This window comes from Emiliania huxleyi (assembly GCF_000372725.1).
Source record: "Emiliania huxleyi CCMP1516 chromosome Unknown EMIHUscaffold_131, whole genome shotgun sequence".
Classification (NCBI taxonomy): Eukaryota; Haptophyta; order Isochrysidales; family Noelaerhabdaceae; genus Emiliania; species Emiliania huxleyi.
In genome coordinates, this window is record NW_005201277.1 from 305,396 (window position 1) to 323,543 (window position 18,148).

Genomic DNA, 18,148 nt, shown 5'->3' on the forward strand with positions numbered 1-18,148 from the left:
TTTAAACAACACAACTCTCTCTCACAGCAGACAGGCTCGACACAGGTGCGAACTGGCGCGTGCTAGTACTATCACCGGCACACCCAAACGAGACGACCTCGAAGGCTAGCTCAGAAAAAAAACGAAAGCTGGTCGCGCAATGCAAGGGCGAAAGAATTTTACAAAGCCTCCCCTCGCACTGGTGAGTGAGTGAGTGAGTGAGTATTCTTGATACGAAACCACGACGACACACACCAGTCGACTCGCATCGGTTGCCTCCATGAACGGCGGAGCTATTCTCGCGTCCACACCACACCTGGCTCCAACGTGGACACGCCCATAGCTGGGGACACTACTAGGTCACGCATGGAAGTTTTGTCTCTGGGCCCCGAAAAAGGCATCTCTGGCAGCGTCGTTACGCATGCGCCCTCCCCTCCTGGGCGCATACCGCCTCACGTCTCGACAGAGCATAAGCCCTTGGCGTGTGACGAGACGAGTTCTTCGCCATCGCAGCGAGCAGCAAACCACTCGCCGCAGCACCGCCGGGAGGCATCGCCGCAGAGCACTGTCTGCGCCGCAGTCCCACACCCGTCGACGAAGCTCCCCCCATCGCTGAGTCACGCGCGGAAGCGTTGCTTTCAAAACGCGATGGAGAAAATTGGCTAACCTCATGCCCAAAGCCTCAAAACGAGTGTCACGCCGGCGCCCATGTAGAGCCCCACCTTGCACGTCTCGCCCGTCTCCTGCAGCTACACGCCTGTTACATGCAGCCGGCCGTCGCGCGCGAGGCGTGTTGTGGAGGCCGGCGAGCGACGGCCGCGCGCTGAACGCGCTTTCACGGCCGCCGACTGCGCATTCACGCCCCCTCCTCACTGCCCCAGACCCCACGCCTCGACCTTCTTGGGCAGCAGCTGGTTCGACAGGTCGTCGCCGTGGCCTAGGCAGCCGCTTTCACCCTTGCCCCAGGTAAAGACGGTGTCATCGGCGGTGATGGCGAGGCTGTGCTGGGATCCAGCCGCCACAGCGGCGACGTGCCGCCCAGCAAAGGCCTCGACCTTCTTGGGCAGCAGCTGGCGCTGCTCGTCGCCGTGGCCCAGCTGACCTGAGGCTCCATAGCCCCAGCTCCAGACAGCGCCGTCGGCGGTGACGGCGAGGCTGTGAGACATTCCCGCCGACACGGCGAGGACGCGCTGGTCAGCAAAGGCCTCGACCTTCTTCGGCTGCCGCTGGTGCTGCGTGTCGCCGTGGCCCAGCAGGCCCTCGCCTCCCCAGCCCCAGCTCCAGACGGCTCCGTCGGCGGTGAGGGCGAGGCTGTGATGGGCTCCCGCTGACACAGCGACGACGCGCTGGCCAGCCAAGGCCTCGATCTTCTTCGGCTGCCGCTGGTTCTGCACGTCGCCGTGGCCCAGCTTGCCAAAGCCTCCATCGCCCCAGCTCCAGACAGACCCGTCGGCGGTGAGGGCGAGGCTGTGCTGCTGTCCAGCCGACACAGCGACGACGCGCCGCCCAGCCAAGGCCTCGACCTTCTTCGGCTGCCACTGGTGCTGCTCGTCGTCGTGGCCCAACTGGCCCCAGCCTCCACAACCCCAGCTCCAGACACTGCCGTCGGCGGCGAGGGCGAGACCGTGGAATCCTCCAGCCGACACAGCGAGGACATGCTGGCCACCCAAGGCCTCGACGTGTTTGGGCAGCAGCTGGTGCTGATCGTCGCCGTGGCCCAGCCGGCCGGAGAAGCCGTGGCCCCAGCTCCAGACCTCTCCGCCGGCGGTGAGGGCGAGGCTGTGCCAACTTCCAGTCGCCACGCTCACGGCTTGCTCCAGAGTCGACGGGAGGCGGGTCGGCGTGTTGAGCCGCGTCACGCCTTCGCCGTGCCCGAGCAGTCCTAGCGCTAAAAGGTAGGCCGGCGATGAGCCGCACGACGAGAGCCGCCCCTCGCCGTCGATGAAGACGCTGTGCGTTTCGCCTGCCGCCGCCCTCGCCGGCGGGTTGAACTCGCGCAGCAGAGCAGCAAAGCACAGCCATCGCACGGCGCAGCCCTCGCCCTCCGGCTGCGCCGGCAGCTCGAAGCCGCGCTCTTGCGCCCACAAGCGGATGCCCTCCAGCGCAAGCGAGGCGTGGAAGAGCAGCGAGACGGCCGCGACGCGAGCGATGTCGGCGGGGTCGCAGCGAGAGAGGGCGCGCGCGAGGAGCTCCGTGGGGAGGTCGAGGAGGCGGGTGGCCGGCGGCGTGTCTGGCGAGGGCGCGGCGACGGAGGTGGCGAGGCGGCGCGAGCGGCGCCGCGGGGCTGACATCGCGAGAAAAAGAAATTACGACGGTTCCGCGTTTTCTTTTCCGTGTGGTGGCGGCGTGCCGTCCTCCCATCCCTCCCTTGGGTTGTCTTCTTTCTTTCTTTATTTTTCATTTTTACTTTGTATTGTGTGGTATGTGTGTCGATCCTATGTGACCGTCATATCGCCCAGGCCAGACCCCCTACCCGGCTTGGAGCCGGAACCCAGCCAGAGGCGGCGAAGCCCAGCCTTCCTGGTTGTGGACTTACTTTCACTACCCCCACGCTCGCCGCGCAGCGCCCGTTCCCGCCAAAGCACTCTCTCCGCGCCCAGCGTGAGCGATGGATGCGGACGACATCAGCGAAGGACACCAGCGGAAGCGGGCCGAGCGCCAGCTCGACGACGGCATCGCGGCGATGCTCGACCAGTACTCGCAGCTGCTGCTCTGCGCGCGCGTCCGCGTGCCGGTGCAGCAGGGGGCGGACGAGCTCTCCGCCAGCGTCGCCTCCAGCGCGCTGCTTCAGTCTGCGGACGGGCTGCTCTCGCTCGCCGAAGGGCTCACCTTTGAGGCGCGCCGCCGTCTGCAGCCAACCCCTGCCTCCCACTCCCGGGCCAGAGCGGGCGCTGTGTGCACAGGCGCTGCTCTTCGACGGCGGCGACGGCGGTGAGACGGTCAGTCCGCGTCCGAGGGAGGGAGGGAGGGAGGGAGGGAGGGAGGGAGAGAGAGAGAGAGAGAGAGAGAGAGAGACATTTCGGGAGATAGTTTGCCGCTCCAAGCTATCGCCCCGCCCCGGTGCCTCGTGCGCAGGCACGTGCGGTGAGCGCCCGCGAGCGGAGTGCCGCCAGAGACGCCGAGCGGCGCCTCGAGGCGGTCAGACGAGAGGCAGCCGCCCGCCCTCTCCACCCGACGCCTTTGCCGGCGCCATGGCCTCATGCCACCGCCTCGCCCGGCCTCCGCACAGGCGCAGGCGGCTCTGCGCGAGCTGGAGGAGAGCTACTACTCCTCCGCGCGACTCCTCGCACGCGGCGGCGGGCGAGATGGCGGGGATGAGTGAGGCGTGAGAGGCGCACAGCACACGGCTCACGGGCTTGCGCACATGGAGTTGGAGACTGAGAGAGATTAAACAACTCGCAGCTGTATCGTCGCGGCGATCTCAGGGCGAGGTCCCGCGCAGCTGGAGATCCGAGCGACGCGGTTTTAAACACTCCTTTTTCTTCTGATGACCGTCACTCTCTCGACAGCACACCCCACACAAAGAGCGTCTCGGGCGAGCCAACTGCACGCGCCAAACGCGCGGCGCATCTATCTGCTCTGTGGCACCGCGCGCCTGCGCGAGCCTGCTCCGAGCACCCTGCCGATGTACGCCTGCTGTGCAGACTCAAGCTCCTCCCCGCTGGCCGCAGACATTTCTCTCCTCCGCGGTTCTGCCGCCGACGGTGGCCGAGGCGGCGACGCAGCTGCTCGCGCAGCGGCGTGGCCGGATGGAGGCCGAGTCGGCGCCGCGTGGCCGCGGATGAAGGCCGCCTGCTGATCCTGAAGCTCCAGGTCCTTGACGCGCGTGCGGAGCGCGCGGCACGTAGCTTGCGCCCCGTCCAGCGCCAATTCGCGATCGGTGAGTGACGCTGCTGCGCGGGAGGCTTCCGCCCGCGCCGCGCTCCTCTCCTCGCTGGCTCGCGCCAGTGCGCTCTTCAGCGCCGCCTCCCGCCGCTGACCCTCCTGCAGTGCACGGCGGAGCGCGCGCTCGGACTCTCGAAGCGCAGCCGCCTCTTGCATGAGGGCCGCCTCTGCAGCGGCTCGCTGCTCCAGCTCGAGGGCGAGCCGGGAGGAGTCACGCTCGGCCTCGGCGGCCCGCGCCTCGAGCAGCTCGTGGAGCGCGCGCCGCCGCGCCGACAAGGAGTCGGCCTGGTCGAGAAGTGCGGGGTCGGGCATCTCCGGCTCCGGGTCGGGCGCGCCGCCTTGTTATTACATTGAGAAGAAAACACTTTTAGTTCACACAATAAGAAGTGGCCACGCGAGTGAGCGGACGATCAGGCCGTCGTACTCGCCGATGATCTTCTTGAGCTCGGCGGGCGGGACCTTGGACTTGCAATCGACCACGACGCCCGCCTTTTGCAGGATGTCCACGCACACCTGCGCGCACGGAGGCGGCGGCACGCTCACCGCGGTCTGCTCCACTCGCTGCCGTCGCCGGCGGTGCGGCGCCTGCTCGATCGGGTCCGAGATGAGCACCTTCTTGCCCTTGGCGCTCGCGCCGCCCTGCGTGCAGCCTGCGTGCGCGGGCCCGCTTCGCGGTGGCAGGACCGTCCCCAGTTCGACGTCGTCGAACAACGTTCGACCATGGCGCTGTTCACAGCGCGCGCGGACGGCGGTTCTGCGAGTCCCGCTCAGCAGGACTTTTGTAAAGCATGCTTGTGGCAAGTTATAGACGCTAGTATCGACCTCAGAGACCCAAACCCGAATTAATAATTTAGGCTCAAGGCGCCATCGCGGCTAACTCGATCCACCCGGTGAGTGACCACATCAAGCTGCTCAAGCAGACGGCGCAGCGCGAGCCAAAGTACGCCTTCCTCGACCCCGGCCCGATTGGGTCGCTGTACGAGGCGGCGGTCGGCTGGTCGACGCCGAGCGGCGAACTGCGCGGCGACGACGAGGAGCACGGCGGCAGGGCGCCGTGAGAGTGATGCGGACATGGCCTCGGCGGCGGTCCGTGGGGCACCAGGGGCCGGGGCCGGGGGGTTGGGGGAGATGGAGAGAGGTGGCTCAGGACGGAGTACTGTGTGCTCTCAAGGTTATTTACAACTTTTTGTATTTGTTTCGCACATCTCATATGCCTTGCGCGTTGCGGGGCTTGCGGCTTGCGAGAGCTGCCACGAGTCGCGGAGAAATTCTCGCGCACCCAGGCCGCGGGTGCGGGGTCTATACGTGTACTAAGATACTAAATTGGATACTACACCGGAAACCATAATGATTCCATGGACATGGTTGTGGGGCATGGGCCCTCTGCGAGGGAGAGGGGGGGGGGGGGGCGGGGTAGTGGGTCGAAATATTTCCGTAAAAGACGCCATCAGGATGAGGGCGCAAACAACCGGTGGGGCGGTGCCAAAGGAGGTCGTGCGGGCAGCAAAACGAGGCGATGACGAGGCGGTGCTGGCGTGGCTCGACGGCGGTGGGCGGGTGAACGCGAGGTTCGAGTACGTCTTTGCGGACGGTCCTGTGAGCGGCATGACGCTGCTGATGCTCGCAATGATGAAGGGCCACGAGGGGCTGGCGACGGCGCTGCTCCAGCGCGGCGCGGATGTCTCGTTGCAGTCTAGCGACGACGACACCGCGCTGAGTTTCGCCGCCGCGTATGGCCACGAGAAGTCGAACGAGAAGCTGGTCGAGTTGGCGTTGCGGCACGGCTCGGAGATCAACCAGCAAATTGCTTTCGGCGGCACCGCGCTGATGGCCGCCGCCGCAAAAGGCCACAAGAAAGTGGTGGACACGCTGATCCGGCACGGCGCGGCGATCGACCTGCAAGACAACGCCGGCTTCACCGCACTGAGTCTCGCCGCTTTCTACGGCCACCCCGCCGCCCTCCTCCGCCTGCTGCGGGCGGGCGCAGACATGACGCTGTGCACTACGGATGGCAAGACCGCGCTGCAGTGGGCCAAGGACAAGGGCCACGCCGGGTGCGTGCGTGCCCTCGCGGAGCATGCGGCGGCCGAGAAGGCGGCGGAGGAGGCAGCTAAGAAGGCGGAGAAGGCGGCGGAGAAGGCGGCGGCGGAGGCGGCGTGGGCCGCGGGAGCGGCGGAGAGGGCGGCGCAGAGGGCGGCGGAGGAGAAGGAGGCGGCGCGGCACGCCGAGGAGCTGCTGGCGGAGATCGAGGCGGAGGTCGAGGCGGAGAAGCGCGCCAAGGGCAAGAAGGGCAAGAAAAAGAAGACGAAGGGCGGCGGTGCGGGCGGGGCGGGGCCGTCGCAGGAGCCCGAGGAGGGTGCCGAGGCGCCGTCGGAGGCAGACGCAGCCGAGGCGGCGAAGAAGGCCGAGGAGGCGAGGCTTCTCCTGCTTCTCGAGAAGTGTCACGAGGAGAGGATCCGGTTCGGCATCACGGCGGAGAGCCAGGCAGCGGCGTCGGCCGAGGTGGCCGAGGCGGCGCGCTTGGACGCTGAGGCGGAGGCGGCGGAGGCGGCGGAGGCCGAGGCGGCGGCCGAGGCGGCGCTGGCGGATGCCGAGGTTGCGCGGGCGGAGGCCAGAGCAGCGCTGGAGAAGGCCAAGGCGGCGCAGGCGGCGGCTAGGGCAGCGCTAATCGCGGCCGATTTGGCTGTTGAAGGGGGCGAGACGGCGCTCGAAGGGAGCGACGCGGCGCTCGAGGAGGCGGCGGCCGCTGCAGACGCGGCGCGCGCTGCTGCGGCCGCTTCGAGGGCGAGGGCGGCTGCTGCCAGGACGGCGGCAGACGCAGTCCAGCAGCACTCATAGAGAGTGTGAAGTCTCTGAGAGGACCCTGGAGAGGACGTCCCGAGCAGGGGGGGGGGGGGGGGCGGACTGCCGGACGGCACATCGCGGAGCAGATCGTCACAGGCCTTCGTTGTCGAGAGGTCAGCGCTCCTCTCTCGAGATCCCGGCGGCCGCGGAAGTCCCGCTCGTCGCCTTGTGTTGCCGCGTTGTGTAATACCGCGTTGTGTAGCACATGCACATGCAAAAAGGGAGAATTGGAACCTTGTCCTAGGTTCCGCGCTAAATCTGATTTTTTTCGCGAAACGCCGTCTTCCTGACACATTCCACCGCCATCTCAATGACCAACACCAGCTGCGACGACGCCGTCGACGCTCGGGCTCCAGATCGACACGCTCTCCATCCTGAGACCTGACGCTCCTGGTCATCTGCTTCATCTCTCTCGCCGTCGGCACAACCGTCGTGCTTGAAGAAATGCGCCAGATCTACCGGAGCAAGAAGCGAGCCTTCCTCCTCGGCTGGCATTCGCATTCGCGAGCTGCTTCGACTTTGACCAGCTTGTGGCGTTGTCCTGGTCGGCATGGCGCCGGGAGGCAGCACGTCGAATCTCTTTACGCTGTGGGCCAGAGGCAACGTGGCTCTGTCGGTCGCCATGTCCGCGGCGTCGACAACCTGCGCCCTGTTCATGCTGCCCCTCCTCTACCTCCTGTACGTCCGTGTCGGCCTCGGCCTCGGCGACGCACTTGACCTGCCCGTCGTCAACATCGTGATTGCCCTGCTGACCATTGTCGTGCCGGTGGCCCGAAGCAGAGCCCAGTGCACACAGGAGCCTCTGGCATGCCGCGGTTCGAGCGAGCAGCTTTCTCTCTCTCTCGGCCCTGTTCACGCGCGCGCGAGACGTGCAGACAGGGTTGTTTTTGTTTATTGTGTGTGTGCGGGAGTTGGTTTGTCGGGAGGGAGGGGCAGGCTGCTCACCCACGTGCACCGGGCCATGGTCCTACCCGTGTCCGGGTGTGGAGATGCGAGGGTCGCCCCCCCTTCTTACCTTACCTCAGCAAAAGAAAACAATGCCGCTCTTGGTGGCCCAGCCAGGAGCCCATGGAGGAGCCGGGCGATCGCGACGCGGTTGCGATGCCTGCAGCGGAGTGGCAGCCGCTTGACGACGCCGGCACCCCCGCTGCGAGCGGCTGCGTCGGTCGCTGGCTCACCGAGGCGTCTGACCTGGCCGCCACCGACGCCGAGGCGCGGGTGGCCATGTGGTCGTCGGACCGGCTGCCTCTGCGCTTCCCGCAGGAGTGGCCGGCCGCGTTCAAATCCGCGCCGCTGAGGCGGCTGCTCAATAAGTCGATGCTGAACGGCGTGCGCTGCCGCGCGGTGCCTCCGCCGACGGCGGCAGAGCACGCCGCCGCCGCCGGTGTCGTGCTCGAGCCGCTGCACTCGTTTTCCAACGCCGAGCGGGTGGCCGCCGCGAGCGGCTGGGCGGTGGTCAAGGGATTTTGGGTGTTCGAGCTGGCCGACGCCCCGCCGAGTGCGTCCTTTGTCGCCGTCCGCCACTGGTGGAACGCCACCTCCTCGGGAGGGTGGGTCGACCTCACCCCGAGGCTGAGCGAGGCCGCCGGTGAGGAGCCGCGCTCGCGCCTCCTCGTCGAGTCGGCTCTCGGCGACAAGGCTGCCGACAAGCTGACGGCCGCGGGCCGCGACTTTGCGTGCGCGCTCGCCCGCCGCATCGGCGCGGGGGAGCGGCCGCCCCCACCACCGACGCCGCCGCCCGGCGCGGCGACAGTCGCCGCCACCGCAGCGGCCGATGCTACTTCTGTTACTTGCTGCCGGGCGCCGGCTACTGTGGTGGCGGCGGCCGCGGCGGCGGAAACCGCGGCGGCGGCGGAAACCGCGGCGGCGGCGGAAAGCGCGGCGGCGGCGGGCAGGCGTGCGATTGCCTCCAACGGGTCGCCGGCCGGCACCCTCAGCTATGCCCGGTGGGACGCGATCGACGTGTCGGACGACGAGGAGGAGGAGCAGGGGCGCGAGGCGGCGGCGGCGGCCGCCCGCGAGGCGGCGGCGGCGCGGAGGCAGGAGGAGGAGGTTGCGGCGGCGATGAAGGCGCACCAGCAGTCGGTGACGAGCGCTGTGGAGGCGGCGGTCGCCGCATCCGCCGCGGGCGACGAAGCGGCGCTCGAGGAGCTGAGCCAGGCGACGCGCGCTGCGGCGCCACTGCCGGCAGAGATGGAGGAGCTGGTCGCGTCGCTGCCGTTGGCGGCGCAGATTGCGGCGCGCGCGGCGGCGAGCAGCGCGGCGGCGGGCGGCGCGGCGGCGGGCGGCGCTGACGCGGGCGACGCCGTCTCGCTCCGAGAGATGCTCACCGCTGCGGCGGTCGCCGACGACGCCGGCGACCCGGCGCTCGAGGACCCACAAGAGTTTTTCGACAATGGGCCTCTGGCCGCGGCGGCGGCGGAGGAGCAGGCGGCGCGCCGAGCGGCGCTGCGAGCGCGCGCCGAGGCCGCCGCCGCCGAGAGCGCCAGGAAGGCCGACCTCGAGCAGCGGGTCGAGTGGCTCGGCGATTGGTCCTGAGCCGGGGCCGTCCTCTCACCCTCCAATCGCGACGGCGCCCGACAACGACTCAACTTGCTCTTCTCTTTTTTCACGCGGGCTGTTTCCCCCGCGCGCGCGCGCGCGCGCGCGCGCCCGCGCGCCCGCCCCCCCACGTTTTTATTGAGTGTTGAGAGCCCTGAGCAGGGGCGTCAAGTGTCGTCAAGAGTGTCGAAAAAACGGACAGAGAAACGATGAGAGCGACAAACGGATGCAAAAGGTGAGAGGCCAAGATCATGCACAGCTCTAATCCAAAGTGAATCGCGCGGCCACGCCATCGCAGAGGAGGAAGGAGCTCGCGCTCGGAGATTCGCAGTGGCCGGATGCCGGGCCGGCGCCGCGGAGAGCTCAGGGTATGGGGTTGCCGGCGTCGTGTGCGGCTGCGGCGGCGGCAGTCTGCTCGAGCAGCAGCCCGCCATCGAGGCTGGTGGCGAGGTCGGGGTTGCGCTCGCACGCCTGAGTCATCATCAGCTACACCGCTGTCAGGGCGTGAACGCGGCCTCGCGCAGTGCAGTGTCGTCCTCGGGTCGCACGAGTGCACATGCTACTCTCTCTGTGGGGGCTAGGGCGCCAAACGGCTATTGCTCTCCACTGCGACTCCCGCGAATTTGCCGAGAGAGGAGGGAGCCATCTCGAGTTCGTGCGAGTCAGGTCCGCGTTCAGCGTCTACGCCCGCACGCCTCGCGCCAGGCGTCGAGCGTGACGGCGCCTAGATGAGATTACCCGAGATTACCCGAGATTACCCGAGATTGCCAGGCGTCGAGCGTGACTGCGCCGTCAGCGCCGGTCTGCATCGAAGCGAGCAGCTCGTCGACGGTCGGCTCGACCTAACAGAAGTGCGCGTGCTGCTGCTGCAAATCAAGAGGAGTCAACAAGAAAGACTCGGCGCCGTGGCGACCTGACTGTGCATCGCGTCGATCGTCTCGTGCGCGGCCGCGACGGCAGTCTCGCCGAGCTGCCTCTGCTCTGCCGCGGTGAGGGTGTGCCTGCAGGAGAGGTCGAGAGGTCTCGGAGAGGTCTCGGAGAGGTCTCGGAGAGGTCTCGGAGAGGTCTCGGAGAGGTCTCGGTGAGGGCATGCCGGCGCAGCTGCAGCTGGACGAGCAAGGGGGAGAGCGTGCGCGCGATCGAGAGCTGCCGCCGCATCGAAGCGACGAGGTCGGAACGCTCGAGGGCGCCCGAACGGTTCACGTCGAGCTTGGCGAACGCGAAACGCTGCCGCTGCTCCTCCGACGCGCGGAGCAGCATCCACACGTGCGCCACAAACTCGTCACGCGACACCTCCCCAGAGCCGGTAGGTGTTACCTCACACTGGGTCTAGGCAGAGACAAGGAGGGCCCACAGCACACACGAACCCACACATACAGAGAGGGACGAGTGCACGCATTGGGCATCAAAGAGCCACACCTCCCCAGAGCCGTCGGCGTCGAACTCGACGAACAGCGCCGCAGCGAGCAGCGGTCTCGAGTCGATCAGCGCCGCCTTGAGCAATGGGCCGCCGTCCCCCGCGCCCGCCGCGCCCCCCTTGCCCGGCGACGGCTGTACGATGGCATGCAACGCACCGCCGCCGCGGCCGGCAGGCGCTCCCGACAGCACCTGTCGAAAAGAGAGCCGTGACGCCCGCGAAAGCGGACGCAAGACAGGCGGGCGCTCGGCCGCGGCCGGAGCCGAGATGAGCCGAGATTGGGCGAGATTGGGCGAGATTGGGCGAGATTGGGCGAGATCGCGGCGGCGAGAGGACCTGTGCGCCGGAGCAGCCCAACGCACGGCACGCCTCGATGAAGCGAGCGAGGGAGAGGCCTCCTCCATCCACAGAGTGCGCCTCGAAGGCGCGCTCGACCTCGGCTCGCCACGCCGGCTCGATCGGCACGCCCGCCTAGTGGGGAGGAGATGGGGAAGGAGATGGGAAGGAGATGGGGAAGGAGATGGGGAAGGAGATGGGGAAGGAGATGGGAAGGAGATGGGGAGAGATGGGGAAGGAGATGGGAAGGAGATGGGGAAGGATGGGGAAGGAGATGGGGAGGAGATGGGGAAGGAGATGGGGAAGGAGATGGGGAGTGGGGAGGAGATGGGAAGGAGATGGGAAGGAGATGGGGAGAGATGGGGAGATTATATGGCTCGATTGGTGCGCTCGCCAGCAGCGCCGCGCAACTCACGCCCGAACCCTCGCCTTCTGACGGTGCAGCCCCTCTCGCCTCGCCTCCTCGCCGCCGCCCCGCCGCTCCCGCCGCTGCCGCCTGCGGGCTCGTGCTGCGGAAACCGGAGGCGGTGCCGCCCTGGCGGAGGCTGCCTCTGACGAGGGCGGCCGAGTCATCGCCGTGTAGCTCGGCACAGCGGCGGCGGAAGGCGAAGACCTGCTGCTCGGCAAACGTCCCCATCACCGAGCGGAGCAGCTGGTCGTGTGAGTGGGCTCGCAGCTGCATGTCGACGCGCAGCGCGAGGCGGCAGCCGCCCGCCGACGCGGGCGAGAAGGTCCACTCGCTGCGCATCCGCGTGAAGAGCCGCGCGTCGAGCGCCTCGGCCACAACTATCGCTGGCGACGTGCCACGCGAGAGTGTCACGCGAGATGTGTACTCCTCGGAGAGGCCGAGGTAGCCAATCCCGAGCACCGCATCGAAGCGGTCCGGCCCGTGCCTGCGCACGATGCGGCTCGCCGAGCAGAGAGGCACAAACTCCGAGTAGAGCTCGACGTCGGCCACGATGTCAAACAGGATTTCGGGAGCCCACCCGACAACCTCCTCCCGCTCGAAGCAGCGTGCGGGCGGCTTGGGCAGCCAGGAGTCGGAGGCGCCAAATATCGACCTGCGGAGGTGCAGCCGCGGCAGCATTCGGCTACGAAGCGGTCGGTGCCTCTGCAGTGCGACGCAGCCGCCCCGAAGGAAATTTTGGCCGGAGGACATCTGGATGCTCCGTCGTTGTCTCGCACGGCATGCGGCCGACAGTTGTTCACGGCCTAGGCTTCGGTCGCCGCGTCGGTGCGGCGGTAACTAACTCCAGGAACCCTGTTCTACTGATGTACCGTTTGCACCGTTTGCACCGTTTGCACCGTTTCTGGGCACGTTCTGCTCGCCGCCATCTGATGAGCTCGGGTCAGGAGGTCACGTGGCCGATGCCACCCGTGCAGATTCTGTCCCGCCCGTTCGATCGATGCCAAAACAACTCTCTCTCGCTGCCATGAAGGTCATGCTCGCGTTTCTCAAGCGGCAAACTCATGGAGCTGGGCTCTGCCGCCGAGGCGCAGCGCGACATGGTACATGGACATGGAGCAGGGTTGCAGCCGGTCACCTCCATGAATGATCTCGCGTCGCAGCGGCTGGCGAGCGAGCACATACAACACAGGAACGAGTCGGCTCCTCGACTGCCTCCGGCGACGTCGACCGAACGCCACCTCGTGCCCGAGTCAGCGCGGCATCTCAGCGGATCTCGGCGCTGTGGCGAGATAGCTGTGTCCTCGTCGGCGCCGGGAGGGCCGTGGGGTGTTGGAGACGCGCGGGAGGGGTGGGTGGTGCTCAGGAAGGGCCCCTGGACGCGAGATATAAGAGGTACCCACTCGACGAAAAAATCTCAACACCCCGACTTGGCGCCTTCTGCTCTGTGTCGAGTGACGCTTTTTTTTCGGAGAACTGCCTGTACGAACGAGTCCGGAGACGGTCTCAAGGTGCGTGCGGCACGAAGATCACGTGATGTGCTCGGTGGTCGTGCGGCAGGAGGCGTTTCCGATGGCAAATGTACCGGCGGCGTTGCTGTTCGAGCAGCACCTCCTATCAGCAGAGTCGCAGGCCTATATCCACAGCTTTCGGGACCACGGGCACGACGGACAGCTCTGGTTCCCACGAGCGGTGGACAATATCGGACATCCGCTGTATCCTCCGTACCCGGGCGAGGATCCAGATGGAGCGAACTTTACGTCGACTCGCTCGTGCTCACCGGATGCCGCTGCGGCAGGGGCAGCTGCAGCCGCTGTGGGGGACGATGCTGCCCCGACTCGCCCCACGGCCATGCCACACGTCCCTCTGCCAGTACTTCGTAGCGTGACCTCGCTTCCGGGGAGAGGCATGGACGTGACGCTGAGTGTCGATGCAGCGCGCTTCGCCGGGTCGCCTCTTCACATGACGACGCGCTGCTACAATGGCTCCTTTCCCGGGCCGGTGCTGCGTGTGCGGCGAGGCGATCACGTTCAGATCCATCTCGTGAACAACCTACTGGCTAGCGGTGGCCACGGTGATGACCTGAACAGGACGAACCTGCACTTGCATGGCATGCACGTACCAGCCACTCCTTACGAGCAAGCATCCAACTCATGTGGAGACAACCTCCGCTGTATCGTCGAGCCTCAGCACACGATTACGTACCGGCACAGGGTAGATGACGACCACCCGTCGGGTACCTTCTGGTATCACCCACACCCGCACGGCACCTCAGCGCTGCAGGTCGGTGGGCTCATGGCCGGAATGTTGATTGTTGAGGACGAGCCCGAGGAGACGCCGCTGGCGGCGATGGTGGAGGTGCTCCTAGTTTTGCAGATGCAGCATTGGCACTCGCTCGGTGTCGCAACGCACGACACAATCCACGCGCAGCTGCACGATGCTCTCGACATGGACGTTAGCGGCGGCCCCCCAGCGAATTACATCCTCGCCAACGGGCAGTTCAAGCCGAGCGTCTCTCTCTTGGCCAACCAGTACACCCGGTTTCGCGTGCTCAATGCTAACGCAGTGGCGACGTTTGAGCTCGAACTCACACGTGGCAGTCACTGCAGCATGGACGTGCTGGCTATGGATGGAGTCTACCTCGCACGGCCAGCGCGCGTCACCCACGCCCTGGTCCTCGTCCCGGGAGGTCGGGTCGATCTGGCGCTCCGCTGTCGTCGCGCTGGCAGATACGTACTCAGGTCCGAGACGGACCCTGCGAGGGACGTTGCGATGGGTCGACACGCAAGAATCTCCCAGGACATCTTGATCCTGGCCGTCACAGAGCCTCAGGCTGGAGCGGCAGAGCTGCCGCTGCCGAGCTCTCTACCTCTTCGGCCTCTACACATGCAGGAGGATCTACGGCTTGGCACACCCGACGAGACATCCACCATCACTCTCGGCGATGGGCCCAACAGCGACGCGTATCAGATAACGATCAACGGGCATGTCTACAACGATTCCTCTCCAGGCAACACGCAAGAGATTCGGTTGGGCGCTCTGCAAGAGTGGCGCATCCGCGTGGGTGGCGCGAGCATGCATCCGTTCCACGCTCATCGGATCCACTTCCTTGTCGTCTCGGTGGATGGGCCGGCGGAGTATGGGGCTTTGGTCGGCGTCGGTCAGTGGCGCGACACCATTCCGATCCCCGCCACGAATAGTGGGGCCGTGATTGTGACGGTTCGCTTCCGGGCACAGCGTCACTGTGGTGATCTGCCGTTTCACTGTCACATCTTGCACCACAGCGACCTGGGGATGGCGGCCCGGCTGGCGGTCGTCGGGACGGCGGCGTCGAAATGCCTGCAGCCAGCAGTGGACACCGCAGCATCCCAATACTGTGGACGCGGCACTCATTGGTGCGCCGAGGCACAGCGTTGCATTGCGGACTTGCTGACTGATCACGTGCTGTCGCGAGCGGTTTCGGTGCTGCTGCTGCTCGTGACGTTGGTGTGCCTGGCTGTGCTGGGGGGGACACGGGCGCGGACGAGGAGGAGGCTGTGGTGGACAAAGCCGATCCAGGAGGGGGCGCAGAGCTTGGGTGCTACTGAGCTAGCCACTGAGCCAGTGCGGCATCTATTGGATGCCTACCTAGGGAGCTGTTGGGCCGTTGTGTGTGTGTGTGTGTGTGTGTGTGTGTGTGTGTGTGTGTGTGTGTGTGTGTGTGTGTGTGTGTGTGTGTGTGTGTGTGTGTGTGTGTGTGTGTGTGTGTGTGTGTGTGTGTGTGTGTGTGTGTGTGTGTGTGTGTGATTTGAACACCAACAAGAAATCGCCGAGGGAAACTTTCTTCCAAACTTAGACCTTAGTGCCAAACGACGAGAATCGGGGCGATTGATCGAGACTGGTAGCGTACTTCACAAACGCGGTGTACTAGGAGACCAAACTAGCGTGCCGGAAAGCGGGCGGAGCAGCTAAGGCGGACTGGCTAAGGACCACACGTCTTGCTTGCGCTTCCTGTGACGCGCTCACGAGTGTGTCGAATGGAGCTTGGGCCGCTGGATCAAGATATTCGCGTGCGCCACAACACACAACACAACGCAATTAACCCAAGCAAGTTGCATCCATCAATCACCGCAGAGAACGCTGTTATCAATAAGCGGGCGCCGCATCGAGGACCAAGGGGCCGCACGCAGGCCAATAAGCGGGGGCAAGAGGCTCCAGGCCCTGATGGCCCGTGAGGTTTCAGCAGAGCACGTGAGCAAGAGCCTGCTCTGCGTGCGTTCCGAGTTGAGGAGAGGCCGAGGCTCAGCATCGCGGCCAGCCACAGCATTGAGGGCGGCAGAGGGCCGCAGCACGCTCGCAGGCAGCCGGCTGCTTCGAGCGGGCGCCCCCAGCTTCGAGCGGGCGCCCCCAGCTTCGAGCGGGCGCCCGGGACGGGTTCCCCGCTTCGAGCGGGCAGATGCGGCCGGGGATTCGCTTTCTGAAATGTCTGCCTCCAAGGAGGAAACGACTAACCTGATCTCAGAATCGCTCGTTTGTGGTTGCCTCCATGAACGGCGGAGCTATTCTCGCGTCCACACCACACTTGGCTCCAACGTGGACACGCCCATAGCTGGGGACACTACTAGGTCACGCATGGCATCAGAAGTTTTGTCTCTGGGCCCCGAAAGGCATCTCTAGCAGCGTCGTTACGCATGCGCCCTCCCCTCCTGGGCGCATGCGCCTCACGTCTCGACAGAGCATAAGCCCTTGGCGTGTGACGAGACGAGTTTTTCGCCATCGCAGCGAGCAGCAAGCCACTCGCCAGCAGCAGCCGGAGGCATCGCCGCAGGCACTGTCTGCGCCGCGGTCCCGCACCCGTCGACGAAGCTCCCCCCGCGGAAGACTGCGCGTACACACACGTAATGTGCGGCCGCTCCAGCGCACTTGGAGCACTTGGAGTGCAGTCATCAACCTCACATCCAGGGCCGGGGAGCTGAGCCTGAGGAGCGCACCCAGCGGGCCGGATGATTGATCGGTATCGGGTTGCGGGCAAGAGAGCCCTAGCCCCGGGGGTGCGCGTTCGCAGGGAAAGGGCCGTAAAGTAAACACGGGTCTCCGAGGGTTAGTTCCGTGTACCGGGGTTCCCCTTAACTGCGCGCGCGCGCAATTTCTTGCGAGCGTGACTCCAATTCGGGGAGCCGCTGTTGAGCGAGCCGCGGTTGAGCAGGGCCGCTGTTGAGCACATCGATGCAGCCTCTGTGGAGGCCACCAACGCCCGAGGAGTGTTACGAGATGGCGAAGAGCGCCGCTACCGCCACCACCGCGGAGGAGTACTTGTCTTGCTGGCGCGGCCCACTCGGCGGCTACACGAAGGCCGCGGGCGCCTTCCGGTGGCTGCTCCTCGTCTGCATCCCCGCCTTCGGCCACTGCGCGTCCGCCGTGCCTAGCCCGACGGCGGTGGCCTCGGCCTTCTCGTCTGCTGTCGCCTCAGCAGCCTCCGTCGCCTCGGCAGCGTCCTCTACCTTCTCCGCCGTCGCCTCGAAGGCGTCCTCGCTCGTGAGCTGCTCGCCGCTTCTCATGCCCGCCCTCGTGCTCATCCTCCTCGCCATCGCCTGCGGTGCCTCCTGGCCGACCGCGGCGAGCGGAAAGGGGGCTCGGCGCGGCGTGGCGTGGGCCGTCTGCGTCGCCGCCGCCGCGGCGTGCCTCCCCGGCGCAGCAGCGGCTTCCGCGTCGAGCATGACGGCTGCTGGCATGGACAGCACCGTTGATGCCTTCTCGTCATCGATGCAGCACCCGCGGGAGGCGCTGTGGGCTGCAATACTCGTTATCGCTTTGCAGGTGGCGACGCTGTTGATGCAACTTGGCAGCGCCACCGAACGTTCGCTCGAGTACTCGACCTACGACACAGGGACGTATATGGACCTCGTCGCTGCCTGTCTCAAGGCGGGCGCGATGCTTTCACAAAGTCCAAGCCTCATCCACACATTCCATGGCGACCCACTTGCTGCGTATCCTACTCCGTCCGGCACGGTGTTTGCCACATCGAACCTGACAGCTGCTGGCGATCACTGCTATCACCTGAACGCAAGTTTAGTTGTCGAGGACTGCAGCGGTAAGTGGGATCAGTATGCGCAGTGTGAGCAGCACCTCACCGAGCAGTGGAATCAGCTACCGGAATGCAGTTATTGGAAGGGCGAGCAGTGTGACTTACACACTGCAAACAGGCTCAGGAACGATGCTTGCATGGCGCGACGTCTGCAGTGCCGCAGCGATGAAGCGTTTGACCAGTTAAAAATGGACTGTGCAAGCCTCGGATTGGCGTCTGCAATGGGCGCTTGCTCCTCGCCGCTCGTTGTTGATACGGCGCAATGTGACCTGCCGCACTACCGTGCTCTCGACGTGAGCGAGTCGGCTCAGGTGCATCGACTCAACATGTTGGCCTCGAACAATATCCACTGTTTCGATCCAGTCCGCCTATTCCAAGAGCAAGTTCTTAAATTGCCCATCAGCGCAATTGGCTCATTCATCTTCGTCAACTTCCTGCGTGCCGTAGTAGCGCTGTTCGCCGTTTGTGGGGGCTCGACGGGGCTCGGCGGTGAGACCCCTCGCACCAGCACTCTTGAACCCCTCGCGCACCCAGATACCATCTCCCGACCTAGATCCGCTCCCGACCCTCGCAAACAGGGTGGTTCCTCGAGTCGTTGCTGATGGGCGTATCAATGGGGATTGGCTCGTCGCTCGGCGAATTTGAGGTGCTGGACGGCTGCCTCGTGCTTCCGTCA

The 18,148-nt window shown here is 66.0% G+C and overlaps 6 protein-coding genes across 6 annotated transcripts; 4 read left to right on the forward strand and 2 right to left on the reverse strand.

Moving 5' to 3' along the window:
• Positions 1–345: 345 nt before the first annotated feature.
• On the forward strand, positions 346–645 carry EMIHUDRAFT_226308 (hypothetical protein; the record flags this gene model as incomplete). Its single annotated transcript, XM_005788905.1, has 1 exon — positions 346–645. One exon carries the CDS (start codon positions 346–348, stop codon positions 643–645), a length of 300 nt encoding a protein of 99 aa, XP_005788962.1.
• Positions 646–3,549: 2,904 nt separating this feature from the next.
• On the reverse strand, positions 3,550–4,937 carry EMIHUDRAFT_110187 (hypothetical protein; the record flags this gene model as incomplete). The annotated part of the gene is made up of 4 exons (XM_005788906.1): positions 3,550–4,149; positions 4,273–4,377; positions 4,408–4,514; positions 4,868–4,937. The coding sequence occupies 4 exons, from the start codon at positions 4,935–4,937 to the stop codon at positions 3,550–3,552; spliced, it is 882 nt and encodes a 293-aa protein (XP_005788963.1).
• A 2,321-nt stretch (positions 4,938–7,258) lies between these two features.
• Positions 7,259–9,514, forward strand: EMIHUDRAFT_226312 (hypothetical protein; the record flags this gene model as incomplete). The annotated part of the gene is made up of 3 exons (XM_005788907.1): positions 7,259–7,474; positions 7,771–8,384; positions 9,412–9,514. The coding sequence occupies 3 exons, from the start codon at positions 7,259–7,261 to the stop codon at positions 9,512–9,514; spliced, it is 933 nt and encodes a 310-aa protein (XP_005788964.1).
• Positions 9,515–11,576: 2,062 nt separating this feature from the next.
• Positions 11,577–12,089, reverse strand: EMIHUDRAFT_70692 (protein COQ10 B, mitochondrial precursor; the record flags this gene model as incomplete). Its single annotated transcript, XM_005788908.1, has 1 exon — positions 11,577–12,089. A coding segment is annotated over one exon (513 nt), but the record flags the coding sequence as incomplete, so codon positions are not given.
• Positions 12,090–12,944: 855 nt separating this feature from the next.
• On the forward strand, positions 12,945–15,039 carry EMIHUDRAFT_226314 (hypothetical protein; the record flags this gene model as incomplete). Its single annotated transcript, XM_005788909.1, has 4 exons — positions 12,945–13,168; positions 13,292–14,081; positions 14,301–14,894; positions 15,001–15,039. The coding sequence occupies 4 exons, from the start codon at positions 12,945–12,947 to the stop codon at positions 15,037–15,039; spliced, it is 1,647 nt and encodes a 548-aa protein (XP_005788966.1).
• Positions 15,040–16,658: 1,619 nt separating this feature from the next.
• Positions 16,659–18,118, forward strand: EMIHUDRAFT_226316 (hypothetical protein; the record flags this gene model as incomplete). Its single annotated transcript, XM_005788910.1, has 2 exons — positions 16,659–17,961; positions 18,051–18,118. Coding segments are annotated over 2 exons (1,371 nt in total), but the record flags the coding sequence as incomplete, so codon positions are not given.
• Positions 18,119–18,148: the final 30 nt, after the last annotated feature.